Here is an 18016-nt window from a genome sequence, read left to right on the forward strand (position 1 = left end):
CTAAAATGATAGCGCCGTGTGACCGCTTCATGGTGCTTCTAGTTTGCACGGAAATCAGCATGTACCAGCTGAATATTCCCACCAATCAACCCTGATTCCAACGAACAAAGTTGACCAACATACAATGGACAAACTGTTTTTGGACTTTGTATTTTATATATTAAAAATAATTGCGGGTTGTCGGTCTCAGCGCATGGTATATCCTTACAGGTTATCGTACACTGCGCAGGAATAAATGTATGATTCCTTGAAATACAAATCAAGGAGCCTAGGGTGAATCCTGCTCTTATGGTTGTTGCTGTAATGAGACAGTTCTTTGTAACCCAAAGGTTAATGGATGTATTTTTTTTTTATTAATCTGTGAAATTAAATGGTTTTATAATTAAGTTATAATTGATTTGTCAGACTGTCTTGAAAACGACGTAATGTAATATTATTGCCTGAAATGAATAAAATGCCTTAAAAGTCAGCCCTAAGCAGTCTTTCCTATCTAAGTAAGTAACATTCGGGGTAGCGGTGGCTCAGGGGTAGAGTGGCCGGATGGTAACCACAAGGTTGCTAGTTCGGGCTTCCCCAGAGTTAGTGTCGAAGTGTCCTTGAGCAAGACACTGAACCCCTAATTGCTCCTGATGTGCTGGTTGGTGCCTTGCATGCTTTCCGCCGCCATCGGTGTATGAATGTGTGTGTGAATGGGTGAATGTAATGCACAATCTATGTAAAGCGCCTTGGATAAAGGTGCTATATAAATGCACCATTTAAGATGAGATCACCTGTGAAAGCTAGTGAGCTACTGAGACAGGCAAGAAGCCAAAACCAGCAGGCGTAGAGTACATCAGTCATGTTGTCAGGCAACAGTACTGTAGTTGAGTGTGTAGACAGGCTGTCTGGAATTGAAAGGTCACTGGTTTGCCCAGTCAATGTGTCAAAGTGTCCTTGAGCAAGACACTTAACCCCTAAATGCCCCCCCCCCCCCCCCCCCCCCCCCCCCCCCACAATAAAGGTCTATCCCATTGTGTCATCATTCTGAAGTGACCACTGTGTCATTATCCGGATTCAAAGGCCAAATGGAAAAGAACGGGAACTCAGCAATGCAGCCTCAGCAGCAGGTGTCCGCAAATCCTTCTTTTCTAAGAGTCAGAGGATTTGCAGTGAGTTGGAGAACCAGACTGTGATTGAGGTGACTGACTGTAGTCTGACACTTTCCCACCATCAACATCATTCTCAACACTTTGGTTGACAACCTTCGCTGTTTTCTTCAGTTTTGCCTTGCAGACATGAGTCATGTGGTGGTAGTCAACACGAAACACTATGGTAACCTTTCTTGGTTGTGTATGGTTTCAGATGTCTGTAGGGGTGTCACACTTTACCACTTAAGCCCTATATACTTTGCCATACGATGAATAGAGAAAATAGCCAATCTACAACCTAACAAAGCATTGCTATGCAACGTGTTTCTGAGCTTGTAGATTGCTATTTTTCATCTATTTGCACATTTTTATATTTATTTGGGGGATTTAGTTTTAACCTTTTGTTTATGACATACTCAATAGGGAAGCTAAGATGAATGTGGTCTCTGATCTGGAAGCAGACAATGTGTTGAGCTGTGCATGGATAGAAGCTCCCTCCGGCAATAATGGATTCTCATCTTGGGCTAAACTCTTCACAGGCCCTCTGTCCCTCGGTGTCGCTCTCATCCATTATTTTTTAATTCTTCCGTTTTTCATTCTCTTGTTGAAGTACCTTTCATCAAGATCTGGACTTGATGATGAATCCATGAATGCTTCCACTGTGCCTAGTTAGATTTCATTACTGGCACACCACTGTGGCTTGTTTAATAATGATGGAAATCCTGCCACGGCCAATGTCATTGGCAGAAACGAACTCCAGCAGTGGTTCCTAAATGATGTGCTGGTGTTCTGTGATTCAAGTCCATCTGTGCCTTGGGATTTTGTGAATTTTGTGAGGAGGTGCCCGGCCAGGAGTCAACCCACAGTGCCTAGTCCCTCCACACGCCGGATGGCCCGCCCGGTACCCGCCGGATGGCCCGCCCAGTACCGGCAGAGTAGTTCTGGAGCAGAGGATTGTGTGTCCCTGGGTTTTCCCTAATGGGACTGATCGAGGGTAGCTACTGGGACGTAATTCGGGACTTGATCACCCCGGCTGGGTCACCCGAGTGAGGGGTATGATGTTGTAAGACCTGAAACCCCAATGACCTTGGGATACATCACTGAGGATACGTCCCAGTTGCATCATAGCGATGTTTTTTAGTTCTGTGTTCCAAAAATAAACATCAGCCAGGCGATTCCGTCAGGTATGTGACCCTGTCATTTTTATTCTGTAAGGATTACATTTCATAACGTCTGTGTTTGGACAATTTGGATACATTTGTCAGCTACTTTTTCCCCGCCAATTGATGCTTCATATCCACATGAGTAATGCCGGGGGCGGTGATTTGTTTATTTTTTTGTTCTTATATGACGCGATCTAAGATTTCTCTATGGGGAATTTCTATTGGTGTTAGTCTATTACCGTAATAATAATAATAATGGATTTTATTTATAACGCACTTTACATTCCATGGAATCTCAAAGTGCTACAGCAAAATAAAAGCAGAAGAACAACACACCATTAAAAACATCTAATAAAACAGGAACATTTAAAACATAAGGAACATTTAAAACATAAGGGTAAGGCTATAAAAATGCTTTGGTAAAAAGGAAAGTTTTTAGTCCTCTCTTAAAAGTGTCAACCGACTGTGGGGCTCTCAGGTGGGCGGGGAGAGCGTTCCACAGTTTGGGGGCGACCGAGCAGAAGGCCCGGTCACCCATGGTGCGTAGGTTTGTTTTTAAGGGTTTGAGGAGGTTGGTGTTTGAGGAGCGGAGGGAGCAGGTAGAGGATTGAACTGTGACAAGTTCCTTGAACTACCTAACTACTACACTACTACCGTAGTGTAGTAGTTTGACTTCCCCAATGGTGTGCCTTGGGAACAAAAGTTTAAAACCACTGATACTGAGCCAGAGAAACGGTTATGTCATGAGGAGCCATAGCGTATTGCTGCTTTCACTTTGTACAGGCTTGTATTGTCATGTTAATATCCTCATTTAAAATTTCTCAGAGGACAAGATTATGAGGCTTTCTGGAAGGTCGTTGTTTTTTTTTTACTGGGACGTGTGACATCATTTTAGACCTTTGAAACAGAATTGAAAGAACACGGTCCAAAATGAAATAAAGTCCCTGAGCGTTGAATGCAGTCTGCTGCCACGCTATGATAAACTGAAGGGCGAGAAGTCGACATAAACACTTGAAGCTGACACAAAGTGCAGCAGTATCTGTGTGGAGCCCAATCACTTTGGGTTAACTTTTCGTAGAGCCAGAGGGCGAATTCTGTATTGCTGTATAGTGTAGAGTATAGACACGTCTACAGGACAGGTTGTCATTTCTTTACCATCAGCATCCTGAGGTTTTAGTCATTGAAGCATTTAAGCTCACAATGCTTTGAGTTGTTGTGAGCTTTCAGCATGCAGCAAAGAGTAAAATCTGCCATTGCGACGCCATCAAGGCCTCGCCTTGATTGTCGACGAAATCAACTGTATCATGTGACATTTAGTCGGCTAAAACTAAAATTAAAATATGACTTTGACTAAAACTCAAAATCAACACTGATTGTTGTGGGTTCAAGTCCCATAACTATGTGGATTAGAGTCCCTTTGTTGTAAAAAGAATAGCTTTGTGGGGTTCGAGTCCTCCTAGCGGTGTGGGTTGTAGTCTAATCAAACCCCGTAACTAGTGGGGGAGAGAGCAGTGCTTCCTGTGGTACCTGCACTAGCTACATTTTATCATTGCTCATAGATATCCGTTTCTCAGACGTGTTTAAATGTAACAGTGTTTTTACTGTACTTCACAATGATGTTATACATGTGGGAGATATCAATGTAAAATGTACAGGATAACAGATACTGTATGACTAGTTGGACTGATAGTTAGATTACCATGCCTCAAACATGGCAGTCACATGGCAGGTGTACCACTGAGGTGGGTCGGCTGAAATGGTCAGCAGCAGAGAGACACAAGATCTTGGCCTCACACATGCCCTCCCAGAGTGAGATGATGGAGTGGAGGATTGGGCAAAAAGCCCCCTGCACAAATCCACCTTCTGCGTTATTGGGACTATTTATAGAGAGGTGTACACCTGGCAGCGCATGCACGCACGCACGCACGCACGCACGCACGCACGCACGCACGCACGCACGCACGCACGCACGCACGCACGCACGCACGCACGCACGCACGCACGCACGCACGCACGCACGCACACAGTCACACACACACACTTACACACGTGTCACACACACATGCACGCATGTGTGCAAACACGGATGCACACACCAATATTCATCAGAACTTCACATGTCACTGATGTCAGCCATGTGTACTACACTTCACTCATTCACTTACTGTTACCCCTACACACACACACACACACACACACACACAATGTCCGTCCATCTATCTATCTACTGTAAATAGTATTTTTATATCTATATCTGGCCTATTTATCTCTCTCTGTCCTCCCTCTCTCTATCTGTCTTCTCTCTCTCCCTCTCTCTTCCTCACACACTGTATTCCCTTGTTCTCAATCACTCCACTATAGTGCTCTTCCTCAGCCGGCACACACACACACACACACACACACACACACACACACACACACACACACACACACACACACACACACACACACACACACACACACACACACACACACACACACACACACACACGTCCATCGCTGAGTTTCCACGGCTCTGTTAAATTATTCACATCAGGGCCATTACTGGGAGAACTCGCCCCCCCTTTACGACCAACCCCGTCACCCCGCACCCTGTACCGCGGCCCCGAAAACCCATCAGGATGAGACAGGTGGTCCGTGAGGATCGGAGGGTGGTGGGGTGCGGACATTTTTTCCGGAATTTCACCACAATGGAGTGAAAGTGCTCGAGTCTCTGTGTACTAGAGATGAATCACTCCCAGTGATGTCTCTGTGAATTATTGAAGATGGCGGCCTGCTCTCTTAAATCTGTGTGATTTCAGGCTCTCGACATGTTGAAAGACGGATGACCCCGCCGGAGTCAACGGTCATCTACAGAGGCCTGTCACAAATGTGTTCATCAGTCTCTGCGTCTCCGGGAGTTACGGCCCGGGTCCATGTTAGTGAGGGGTGTCAGTGAGTTACGGGTCCATGTTAGTGAGGGGGAGTTACGGGTCCATGTTAGTGAGGGGTGTCAGTGAGTTACGGGTCCATGTTAGTGAGGGGTGTCAGTGAGTTACGGGTCCATGTTAGTGAGGGGTGTCAGTGAGTTACGGGTCCATGTTAGTGAGGGGTGTCAGTGAGTTACGGGTCCATGTTAGTGAGGGGTGTCAGTGAGTTACGGGTCCATGTTAGTGAGGGGTGTCAGTGAGCAGCATATGCACTACTAGCGGGGCACAGACGTCGGTCCGACGTGCAACAGTCCGACACGTCACACACGAGCGAGTCCGACACATGCGGGGCTGATTAAGAATCACCCGTGGCTTCCCTGTGAGGTTAGTGTTAGGTTAGGGTTTGGGGTAGGGTGTCAGACTAATGCCTGTCGGACTGTTAGGACGTCGGAAACAAACACATGCACCCACTATTAGCAACACTGTTTCCTTGGCAAGCTAACATCGATCCCGGCGTGGGAACGTCCTTAACGCAGAGCCTCTTGATGTATAGCAGCATCCTGTTTCATCACATTGTACTTATCTAGATTTTCTGCACTTATGCAGCTTACTAGTGGCTGAACGTGAATCTTTTAGGGGAGCAGATTTTCTAACCCAAAGCTAGATGCCAGAGAACCAATAACACAGTATGAAATCCATGCATAATGTCATGCTGGTGCACTGTCTGGAATTGCTCTTATGAAAGTGAAGGGGAGTTTTTATGGGCTGCTTTTATCTGGATTGTGGCATCGAGGGATCTGTATATTCCAAAGATCAAAACCAAAAGGAAATCAACCAACAAAAGAAAATCCTTCTCCATCTGTCCCAAATCTGTTCCAACCTTCTCTAAAGAACCGGTTTGACATCCCAGCTTAGGATGTAACAAGGAAATATGCCTAAAACTGTGTTGTTCTGCCTTCATTGCCCTCATAACTTTCTTCAATGCTCTACTGGTCAGGGAGACCTTTTTGGGCGACTGCTCAATATTTAGCCCCAACAACAATGTGCGTCTGTCTGTCTGTCCGTCTGTCTGTCTGTCTGTCTGTCTGTCTGTCGGTCGTGTGTGTTGTCCCCCCAGTTACCTCAGAAATCAGGATAAATTAACTCTGGCCTCCTGCTGACTGTCTGTCTGTCTGTCTGTCTGTCTCCTGCTGACAGTGCTGAGGCGGTGGCCGGGAGTCCAGCCCTCCACTCAGTGGCACACCACTGTATCTTTGTCATTTATCTTAATCCTGTAAATCAATTACAGCGCTCGAGGTGCCAGGGTGAGGGATTTGAGTTTTAATTTTCTCCCCCTGCCCAAGGACCACTGCAGACTCCCCTCTCCTCCGCCGGCATTGTGGCTTACGCTTTGAGCAGAGGTAGACAATTTTGTGGCTTACCATATCTTGGATATTAGCGGTTGGCACGTCTCCGTCTACTTGATGAGTTCTATATTTGGCAGTGGCTGCCTTATGTTCCTCAGTGTTTCCCTTTCAGAACTTGAATGGCTCCAATTGTGGTCGAGAACAAAATCCTGCTGATCGATCAAGTTTATCTTATCTCCACCACACAGCCAGGGATAAGTTCACCCTTGACATCCTTACCCCCGGCTTAAAGATGTTTGCTCCAATCCACAGTTCCAGGGACCACGCTGTAGATGAATTGAACTGTTAGGCTCTAAAGGCCTGAAATGTGGTAGTACTGCTTCTAAGTCCAACACATCACATGCTGCACTCCAAACATAACCGTGATGCATGTAATGTAATACTGTACTACTGATTGACTTACAGTAGTACACTGTGATATAGGCCCTACAGTACCTTTGGTGTAGATTCACACATTTTGCATCCAAGGAGGTAGGATAATCTGTTTATCATTGATTAGGGTACTGCACTTAAGGAAGATCAATTGATCTAGTAGTAGTGTCAGCGTTGAGCGTTCATTATATTTGACTGATGATGACGATGACAATGGTTAACCTATTGACCTGAGACCAGATTCTATAAAAATGTCTTCTATTAGTAGTTCTCATACTTATACTCATATTCAAATTCAAATTATTTGAATTTGGTCGCGGACCCCATCTCAAAATATTTAATTCCAGCGACCCCCAGAAGCAAAGATTTGAGTTAAAAAAATGTTGCTGTGAAAAAATATATATTCAAAGATTTACACACAATTTCAAGATAAAACTAGAAAAAGTGCCCTTCCGGGCACAGGTCTCCACCAGGAGGATAGGAGTGTGTGTGATGTTTGGCAAAATGTTTAGGAGGATGTTTTTTTGTATTTGTTTTTGCAACAATTTGCTTCATTTTGTTGAGGAAATGCAGAGCCAGATCACTCATAGCATCTCTGAGGATAGAATTCTGGATGAGCAAGACATGTGCAGCATTTTGTACAAAACGGGCCACTCCTGAAAACTTTGGAAGGCAATGTTAGCCAATCAGTGTACAATCTGAGAAATCCAACAGACTCGTCTTGATCACATGACTACAGAGATCATGTGTACCGATTGCCATTTCTTCATATGCCTTTGATGGCAATTGGATGATTTGAGGCATTTTGTCCAAAAATGTGTTTTGCAAAAATCAACCTGTTGGTGGCGCTATAACAGGCCAATGTGAAAAGGGTGGGATATATTCCTCAGCCTAGTAAGAAAATGTGTGAAAGATTTCACGTAAATTGCATGCTGCGTTCATGATTTGAGGCTATTGTTCAAAACGGGGCAATCTTGCAAACTGTGAAAGCCAATTATAGCCAATTGGGATGGAATATGAAATATCAGACAGATCCGAGTTGAGCACATGACCATAGAGATACTGTGTAACGATTTGTGAGATTTTTGGACAGAATCTGGAGGAGTAATATCAAAAAATGTGTTTTACAAAAGTCGGCCTCCTGGTGGCGCTATAAAAGGCAGATGCGGAAAATGCAGGTCAAAGGTTTGTCCTTGGCCTCTAGGGAGTGTGCATGCAACGTTTCACGCAGATCTGTGCAGTTTTAGGTAAAATTTTTGAAAAGCTGCCTCATGGTGGCGCTATAACAGGCCGTTCTGGAAAATGTGGGGCAGAGGTTCATCGTTGGCATCCAGGGAGTGTGTGTGCAAAGTTTGGCATCGACCGGGTTAACGGTGCCGGAGATTAGCTGTACACAGACGGACGGAAGGAAGGACGGACGGACGGACACACGGACGGAGTGCAAAACATACTCTCTCCCCATGCCTTCGGCCTGGTGGAGACAAAAAATAGCAGATCAACAAGCTCTTAGCTATGAGCATGTATATCTGCTATGTTTTCATTTTGTACATGCTGTATACCTCGTGGGGGGGAGGGGGGGGCAGGCTTGTACCTTCATTCCCAAACATTTTACAGTTTACAAATACACACTGGGAGGACATGACATTTATCGCCTAATGCAGGACTTTCTTCCATTTTCTTCCCCTGTAGCAGCAATAGACTAGCCTGGCAGGCTGACTCTAAAAATAGTGTTTCAATGCTGCGTCTCCCCCCCCCACCCGCCCTCCCCACATACGCCCCAACCTCCCGCTGTCTGCCTGTTTACTTTTACCTTTTTATCGGTTTGAAGTCTGCATATTTTCCTGACCACCAATTTCAAAGATAGCATCTCAATTTCAGACAGGCGTGTGGCACCTCTCTGGAGACGGATGCCTTTAACAGTGCGTTGGCTGAGAACAACCTGTAAAATGATTTTCCTCTGAGTGATCGGCAGTCACAGCTCATTGCGTGGGAGTAGCTCTATCTAAGTGACGGCGATCATTTAGATGACCGAGGCCTTATCGGAAGTCAGACGGGCGTGTAACCTGGCCCCGGTTTCTCACTGCATTTAATGTCCATGTCTCCAAGCACTTTACACACTGCTGATGCCTGGCAGTCTATGGACAGAGCCAGAGTTGGGCAGGGAGTTCTTAGAGTCGATAAGACCAACTGTGTCTCTCTCTGGACTCATTGGCCTGAATGTTGTTATAGCATGTTATCTTTTACCACGGAGATAGATAGCCCTGGAATGTGTTAGCTCAGAGAAAGAGGGAGTGAAATGCATGAGTAAGAACCCGGTGAGCTTTTTGCAACTACTGTGAGGGAGTGCACCACTGAACGTTCACCTAGTATCAATGCCTTCACCTTCTTCATTTGACCTTAGCCAACTAAGTGCAAGAGTTGAATTCCCCGCTATGTAACAGAACTAGCGGATGTTTCCTGGAACTAGAACACACAAGAGAATGACTGATGTGCAAACGGTAAAGAGTGAGAGAGGAGGGCGTGTTTGTCTTTGTGTGCTTGATGAAGCACAGTGCACAGGGGGGCGGTCAGGTTTCGGTCCCACTCTTTACAGAGCCAAAATGTATTTGTAAGAATAAACCCCCACTGAGGGCTGGAGGTGGCATTGGGCTGCAGAGAAACAACCTGTAGTTTTCGCTCCCCTTCTCCCCTTTCCCTTAAATTCTCAAACACACACACATGCACACTTGACTTGCCTCTGGCCCCTAGAAATTCTAGAGCTCTTTTTAGCTTCAATTGTGAGTGGTCATGGTCGAGCTGCTGGCCTGGGAACAGCAGTAGCCAGTTTAGGACAAGGAGCACTGTTCGAGAGTAGAGCTATAGTAAACTGTGTGTGTGTGTGTGTGTGTGTGTGTGTGTGTGTGTGTGTGTGTGTGTGTGTGTGTGTGTGTGTGTGTGTGTGTGTGTGTGTGTGTGTGTGTGTGTGTGTGTGTGTGTGTGTGTGTGTGTGTGTGTGTGTGTGTGTGTGTGTGTGAGAGAGAAACTGGGAGCTGGGAATGGAGAGAGAGACAAGGTAAATAGACGAGGCTTGGAGAGCACACTTCCATCTGCCTCCATCAAGCGGTTGCTAAAGCCGCGCTGAAACTCTAAGATGGCTTAATGCATTTCCAAGTGGCTGACTTTTGCAAGGTGCTCTTGTGATGTTGATAACGTGCAAACCGAGGACTGTTAACAAAGACCTTGTTTACCAAAATGGCCTTTTAGGAACCACTTAGTCAATGAAAAGGGCATTTATCAACACGGCAGTGTCAGTGATGTGAAAACATGTCCAATCGTTATGATTGCTCATTATAGTTCTCAAGAGTGTTTCTTGAGTTTGTTTGAACAGCTAGGATTGCCAGGTTAACTCTGACAAATTAACTAAGGGAGGCAGATGTATGATGGCTGTCACACACATTCTATCTACTTCTTTATTGTCTCCACCAGGCCGAGGAAAAACCTTTGCCTGGAATTTTACACATCTGCTCTTTATAGCGCCACCAGGAGGCCAACATATGTAAAACACATTTTCTAATATTACTCCTTCAGATTTTAGCCAAATTTCACACAAATCGGTACACATGCTCTCCATAGTCATGTGATCAAGACGGGCTTGTTTGATTTCTCATAATCCACCCTCATTGGCTACAATTGGCTTCTAAACTTTTCAGGAGTAGCCCGCTTTTATACCCGTTTTGTACAAATCGCCACAACTCCTCAACGCAGCGTCCGATTGCGGTGAAACTGTGCATGCATATTCCCACTAGGCTGAGGAAGAAATGCCACTTGACAGTTTTCAAATCAGCCTCATGGTGGCGCTACAACAGGCCAAGCCGCGTCACACACACACACACACACACACACACACACACACACACACACGTGTGTGTGTGTGTGTGTGTAATATAAACAAACATGTTTATATTACTCCTAAACATTTAGCCAAACATCACATACACTCCTATCCTCCTGGTGGAGACCTGTGCCCAGAAGGGCACTTTTTCTAGTTAACACATTCTTTCAGGTGGGAAAAAGGCAGGCTCCAAAATCACAGTCACTCACCCTTTCAATCCGAATCTCATCATCTTTTTGAGCGGTGCACACCGCTCCAATGACTGGCTTTGTGTGTCCCTATGTCCGTACTGTATGTCCCTATGTCCGTATCAGAATCAGAATCAATCTTTATTGTCACATCACATTACAAGTAAGGTGGGTGAAGAACTTGGTTGTGTAGGCTCATCATGCAGTGAAAAGGATAGAGAAAAGAGAGGAGCATAAAGTGCATAATATGACCAATGTTAGTGCATAATAAATAAATGTCTGTATGTTCATTTGGTAGTAACTAGGACAATACAAGTATAGTTGCTTTTCACACGGGTGTGATTTTGTATTGATATGCTTTTAGCTGATGTGGAGTGGAATTTATGGTGGCTGAGGATGACATTTTTAATTCTCCCTCAGCTGTCAGTGGTAACAGCAAGACAGTTATAGTAGCACAGCTAATTTGAAATGCTTACTGTACTTAATTCTTAATGCTTACTGTTCATAATACCATGAGGAGATGCATTTTATGGAGGTTGTCAAGTCTCTTTTCATTTGAACACAGGTTCATTTGAACCTGTGTTCAATGGATCCAGTGTAGTTGCAGTATTTAGTCAAGCACTAGTTTTAATCGGTTGAATATTTATAAAACCCACAGACACACTTTCAATCTGGCATTCCTATTTTGGGCATGTAATTATAGTAACAAATATTTAAAAATGTTTAAAAAATAATCTACATGCTCACAATGCTCTCACTGTATTGCTTTCTATTCAACAACAGTTGTGATATGCAACCTTTTTTTATTTTATCTGGTTTAACAAACTCTATAGATCATCACATTTACTTTGTAAATTTGTTAAACATACAGTAACAGCATTTTTCCAATTTCCACTTTTTCCCCACGTACGTAGTACCAGCCTTCTGGTTAGAGTGTCCACTCTCTGATACTGGGAGGTCATGGTTCAACTTCAATCCCTGACAGAGTCATACCAAAAGCTATAAAAATGTACCCGATGCCTCCCTGCTTGGCACTTAGCATCAAGGGTTGGATTGGGGGTACGTCGCTACTACATACAGTACTAGCATCATGTCCTGAGGGTGTACTTGTACGTTATGCTGCTTCACGCTAAGGAAACAGGAGATAGGCTGCTGACCTGTGGGCCACATGGCTTGGGAATCAATTACTTACCCTCTAGTACCTCTGAACCACCACTGGAGAAACACTGGTTTAATGCATTCATCAGTCATGTACATGTCACAGTCTCTATGCTGTCACTCCATCCCATGCACATGACCCGTGTTATGCTCATGTCAAGGGTTAAGATGCTTCCATGAAATGTCTATGACCCTGATAGAACACCAAGAGAGGGGCTGAGGTTAGACGTGGTAGGCTGATGAGGTTGTACTGTGTGTTGTTGTTGCCTTTACACCAACTCAGGTGCAATAACTTGTCAGACCTTGCTAAACAGCATTTCAGACTGTAGGCCCACACCCTGAAGGGAAATCAATGCCCTGAATGTGAAATGAATGCATCTTATTTGCTGAGGAAGAAAGACTGTTGTTCTGTTAGTTTGTTGTTTCTTTCATTGCCACCTTGCAGCATCTGACAGACACACCCAATGTTTTTAATTTTTTACCTTGTAAGCATCTTACTGATTGGTCCCAGTTAGTTTATCGTTGTCTGTTCTCCTCTTATCTTTGTCCAAGGCTGGCTTCAGTCTCTTAGGTGAGCAGATGAAAGATTATAGAGAGAAACATCCCTGGGGGTTATGTTTAGGTCTATATTTCCTGCAGCTTTTGAATATCCTTTTTTTCTTTTTCTTTTTTTGAGTGGTGCACTGCTAGCCACGCCTATGCGGAGCTATGTGTGTACGTATGTATGCGTACGTACGTGTATGTATGTATGTGTACGTAGCTGCAACACCTAAAGTGGCCAGTAGAGCACACACACAGGCCAGGGAGGAGTACAGTACAGTACAGTACAGTACAGTACAGTACAGTACAGTACAGTACAGTACAGTACAGTACAGTACAGTACAGTACAGTACAGTACAGTACAGTACAGCACCACTCACTTAAGACAGGTCTGAGTTTTTCTTTTTTTCTTTTTGCTCAGCACATTTTAGCTAGATCTAAGCAAACTTAGATCTAGATAAAATGTGCAGAGCAATTTTCTACCTACGTATATACCTTCTCAAAGTTATAGCCATGTTCTCATTGTATCCATTTCCACTAGTGCTACTGACGATGATGAGCTCAGCTGCAGCAGTTTGGAATCGCTACGCTATTATCCTCAAATAAAAGGTTTTGTGTGGAACTCCTCCAGAGAAACCATTTGAAGCAGAATCACTTGTAATTCTTGTATTCCTGGATGTTCTGTCCTTTGTTGCAGGGTCCTGGTGGGGTTGAGGAGACACTGTCCGCTGACCCGTCGCTGCTGCGGTCCCAGCAGGCCGGTGTGCGCCACAGCTTTGTCCAGGAACACTTCCAGGCACAGTACAAGTGAGTTGTTCTATCTGTCTCTTCCACCCAGAAACCCAGGGTGCTATTTTTGGGGAAGCGAACAGGCGAGAAGCACAGTTATGGCGGAAGCCTATAAGAAGTGTTTTTCATTTAAACCCAATTTATATTTGCCAAATAAACTACTAGGCAGATGGAAATGCACAAAACGTCAGCCTAGGCAGTAGGCAAACGTCTGCTCACGGTCCGATTTGGGTACACCATGAATATTTCGTTTGAACATCTGCTGTGATGCAAAGTGTTATATAGCGCACCGTGAGCATGCAGCAGTCATTTCTGTGTCCACGCATACCTGTCCATGAGCAATGTCACTTTGAGTATGCACGCTGGACAAGAAGAGAAGCAAAGGTCTAGATTCTCTATTCTCCTTATACATGTCTGCTCCCTGATTTAAACACTACATAAGAACCTTAAACAATTCCATGGTGTCCTGAGGTCTGCCAAACAGAACCAGGCGATATATTCAGTAATGTATTTTGTTCATCAATCACTTGAGTTTTATGAAGGAGAAACCATTATGGATATTATGCCCACATTATTCTCTGTGATGCACAACATAGTTTTGTTTGTTACAAGCATTTAACCATTGTTATGTGTGCTCACAACGCGTCACGCTGCGCTGTGTTGTGAGCTTGTAGATCAGCTATTTTCAGCATCCAACCAAGTGTAAAATCTGCCATTACGACGACATCAAGGCCTGCCAAAATACTGTAGAATTAGTCGACTAAAATCTTAAAACTAGACTAACACTAAAACATTTCAGTTGTCTAAAATATAATTAAAACTTAACATTTTACTCAAAAGTCTATGACTAAAACTAAATCAAAATTTTCTGTCAAAATCAACACTAGCGTGCTGCTGATTTGCAAATGACACACCGTCTATTGCATCTCTCCTTCCACACCCGTCCCACAGGCAGTGGAAAACACGCCACTTTGCCTCTAGAAATTGTCAATTTACCCGTTAGCTGCACGCCTCACGCCAATCGACATGTCCCAAAATAGGGCCCAGAATGTGTGCTAATATGACAGCATGATAGTGTGACCTCCGTTCTCCATGCATTCTTCTCTCCATAAGCGTGGTCTGGCTGGTTGTTCATGTTGTTCATGGTTACCAGTAAACTGGGTGGATTTATGCATTACATTAGACCTTGCATGCAGGAGGCTTTCCCTAGAAATTATAATCTGGCCAGATGTTAATTTTATTTGCATAATTTACTGACTATTTTTGGCCTCTTGATAAAATGCAATGACAGAATTGTGTGTCACCTATTTTCCAGGGACAATACCAGTAAGACGCCCTGAGGGCGAGAAGCCAACAGAGCTTCTTAATACGGAACAGTTGAGAAGCAGGAGTTAATCTATTAATCTGGTTCTGGTGTCAGTGAGGTCAGATGTAAAGTTGCTGGCCGGCTCCATATATGCAGATGTCAAACAAACCATGTATGGCTATACAGGGTTGGTGGTTGCCGCGTTTCGGCTGTCTGTCTGTCTGTCTGTCTGTCTGTCTGTCTGTCTGTCTGGCGCTATTGGATATCCTTCTATAAATTTGTGAAATCTCTGCATGTGTGTCCCCCACGTATCTCGTGAACCGATCAGCTTCTAATGCAGTGTGCACTGTGCATGCCCCCGAGGACCTGAGGAAGTGCGTGCCAGTTTATGCCCTTGCAGACATTTAATAATATTTTCATCTTTTAAAACATATAACATGAATTTAGTTCTCATATCAAAATATGTTTTTTGCCAGCAGCATTCCTCTCTGCAGCCACAACTAAGCGTGTAACTTAATGAACCCCAGACCATTGCTTTTTGGTAGGAATCATTACCTCCTCTTATAAAAGCAGACGTATGCTTGATTCCATGAGGGTTATAACATTTGATCGCCCGGTTGTGCAACGCTGCCCCTCCAAGCGCTCAGTGATGTTTTGGTCTGCCCCAAGGCATTTCTGAAGCAGCTGCAACTGTGAGATTTCTGCCTGCCTCTCCCTATACTGTAGCTTTATTTCAGCATCACTTTATGTGAACATAAATCTAAATCTAAATTTTATATATGTACACAAGGTATGGTATTTACCAGCTCAGTGGCCTTGTGGTTAGAGTGTCCGCCCTGTGACTGGGAGGTCAGGGTTCAATCCCCGGCCGGGTCATACCAAAGACTCTAAAAAATGGGACCCAGTGCCTCCCTGCTTGACACTCAGCATCAAGGGTTAGATTGGGGGTAAGTCCCTGCGACATACTAGCGTCATGTCCAGGGGGTGTACTTGTACATCAAGCTGCCTCACGCTACAGAAACAGGAGATAGGCTCCTGCCCTATGGGCCTCATGGCTCGGCAAGGCTACTTACTTAACACAAGGTATGCGAGCACGGCTCTACGAATAACAGAGAATCCACGTATGCGTGTTAAGCCTTCATCGATTGACGTCAAAACGTGTACATTGTTTGTTGGTCTTTAGTTTACAGTACCATGCCAATTTATCAATAAAAGTACATAAAGTTCAGTTCCGTGAGTGATGGTATTCTCTGTTACTTCATACATGTGCACTTTTAACAAAACACCCTGCTCCTTGTCAACCTGTGACTCAGTGTTGATTTTGTCGACAAAAAAAATGTTCGTCGACTACCTTTTTTCATTGACGAAAACGAAATAAATACTAAGCTATGATGACCGACTAAAACTAAGACTAAATATATTGACAATTTCGTCAACAAATGAAAACTAGACTAAAATGTTAGGGAGGCACTAGTGGAGAAGAGATCCAGTAGAACTAAGAATAGTTTGGTTGCATGTGTTCGGGTCAGGTGTTCGCATCGTTCTGCGACACGTGAGGCTATGTAGTTACTCAATCTTGATTAATTTTACATCTACAACTGCTAGTTTAAAACGTTATCAATATTCTCTACTCTTGCAGTAGTCCATTTCTGACCCTCTCAAGTGGTGTGGAGTGTGTGTGCCTAATCCATGCCTACTTCAGAGCACAGCACGCTTCTGGTTGCCTGCCACTCTGTTTCACCTCATCATGACGGCAGCAAAGTTGAACTTTTCTCAGCTTTGACGCTCTGCTTTTTGCTGGCTAGACCTTCTGCCGCAGAGGGGGAAGCAGTGGTCGCTCATCCCCATAGATAGACAATGCCTTGAACCCACTGCGTTCTCAGAACCCAGCAAAGTATAATGTTGGTCACGTGACACGTTGCCAACTTGCCACCGTCCGAAGCATACATCTCAATCAGGCTTCAGCAGCATGTTTGTGCCGAAGCTGGCATTTTGCCTATCTGTCCACGAGTTACCTAGTGTACAACATAGTATTATATGTGCCTTGCAGTTGGCTGCAGTTCTATACAGGGGCTGGTGCTCATCTCCACCAGGCCGAAGGCATGGGGAGAGAGTATGTTTTGCACTCCGTCCATTTGTGTGTGCGTGTGTTTGTGTGCGTGTGTCCGTCCGTCCTTCCTTCCTTCCTTCCGTCCGTCCGTTACCAGCTAATCTCCGGCACCGTTGGCCCGATCCATGCCAAACTTTGCACACACACTCCCTGGATGCCAACGATGAACCTCTGTCCCAAATATTCCTCAACGACCTGTTATAGCGCCACCATCAGGCCGATTTAGGCAAAACACATTTCTGTAGATTACTCGTACACATTTTATCCATACATCACACAATTCGGTATACACTATCTCCATAGTCATGTGATCAACACGGATCTGCACCATTTCCCATCTTCCATCCTGATTGGCTAAGATTGGCTTCCAAAGCTCACATCCGTTTCGAAACAAAATGCCACAAATCACAAACGTAGTGTGCAATTTCCGTGAAATTATGCACGCACATTTCCACTAGGCCGAGGATGACATGCTACTAATTTTTTCCAAATCAGCCTCACGGTGGCGCTATAACAGGGCAATTGCCCTGTTATAGCGACACCTATAACTGCATCGATCTGTATACAACTTATGTATGCGCACTCCCTAGAGGCCATGGAAAAACATTTTCCCTGCATCCCTCAACATCTGCCGGTTATAACGCCACCATGAGGCCGATTTCTGGAAAACACATTGTTTATGTTAGTCGCACAGATTTCATCCAAATCTCACGCAAATCGGTACACATGATCTCTGTAGTCATGTGATCAAGACGAGTCTGTTGGATTTCTCAGATCCTACACTGATTGGCTAAATTGCCTTCCAAAGTTTTCAGGAGTGGCCCATTTTGTACAAAATTCTGCACATGTCCTGCTCATCCAGAATTCTATCCTCAGAGATGCTATGAGTGATCTGGATCTGCATTTCCTCAAAAAACAAAACAAAAACATGTTTATATTACTCCTAAACATTCACACACACTCCTATCGTCCTGGTGGAGACCTGTGCCCAGAAGGGCACTTTTTGAGTGGTGCAACCACTCCAAGGAACAGCAATGTCTGTGACTTGTGACTTGTGTTAACCTATGTTTGTGTGTG

At 44.5% G+C, this 18016-nt stretch overlaps 1 protein-coding gene across 1 annotated transcript in view; it reads left to right on the plus strand.

The window, feature by feature from the left end:
• The window catches only part of usp43b (ubiquitin specific peptidase 43b), a 103014-nt gene that overhangs the window by 30362 nt on the left and 54636 nt on the right, over positions 1 to 18016 (plus strand). Inside the window, exon 3 of the mRNA XM_079519821.1 lies at positions 13432 to 13541. Within this exon, the coding sequence (XP_079375947.1) occupies positions 13432 to 13541 (110 nt within the window). The remainder of the gene's footprint in view (positions 1 to 13431; positions 13542 to 18016) is intronic.

The sequence above is a fragment of the Electrona antarctica genome, assembly GCF_951216825.1.
Source record: "Electrona antarctica genome assembly, chromosome: 14".
Lineage (NCBI taxonomy): Eukaryota > Metazoa > Chordata > Actinopteri > Myctophiformes > Myctophidae > Electrona > Electrona antarctica.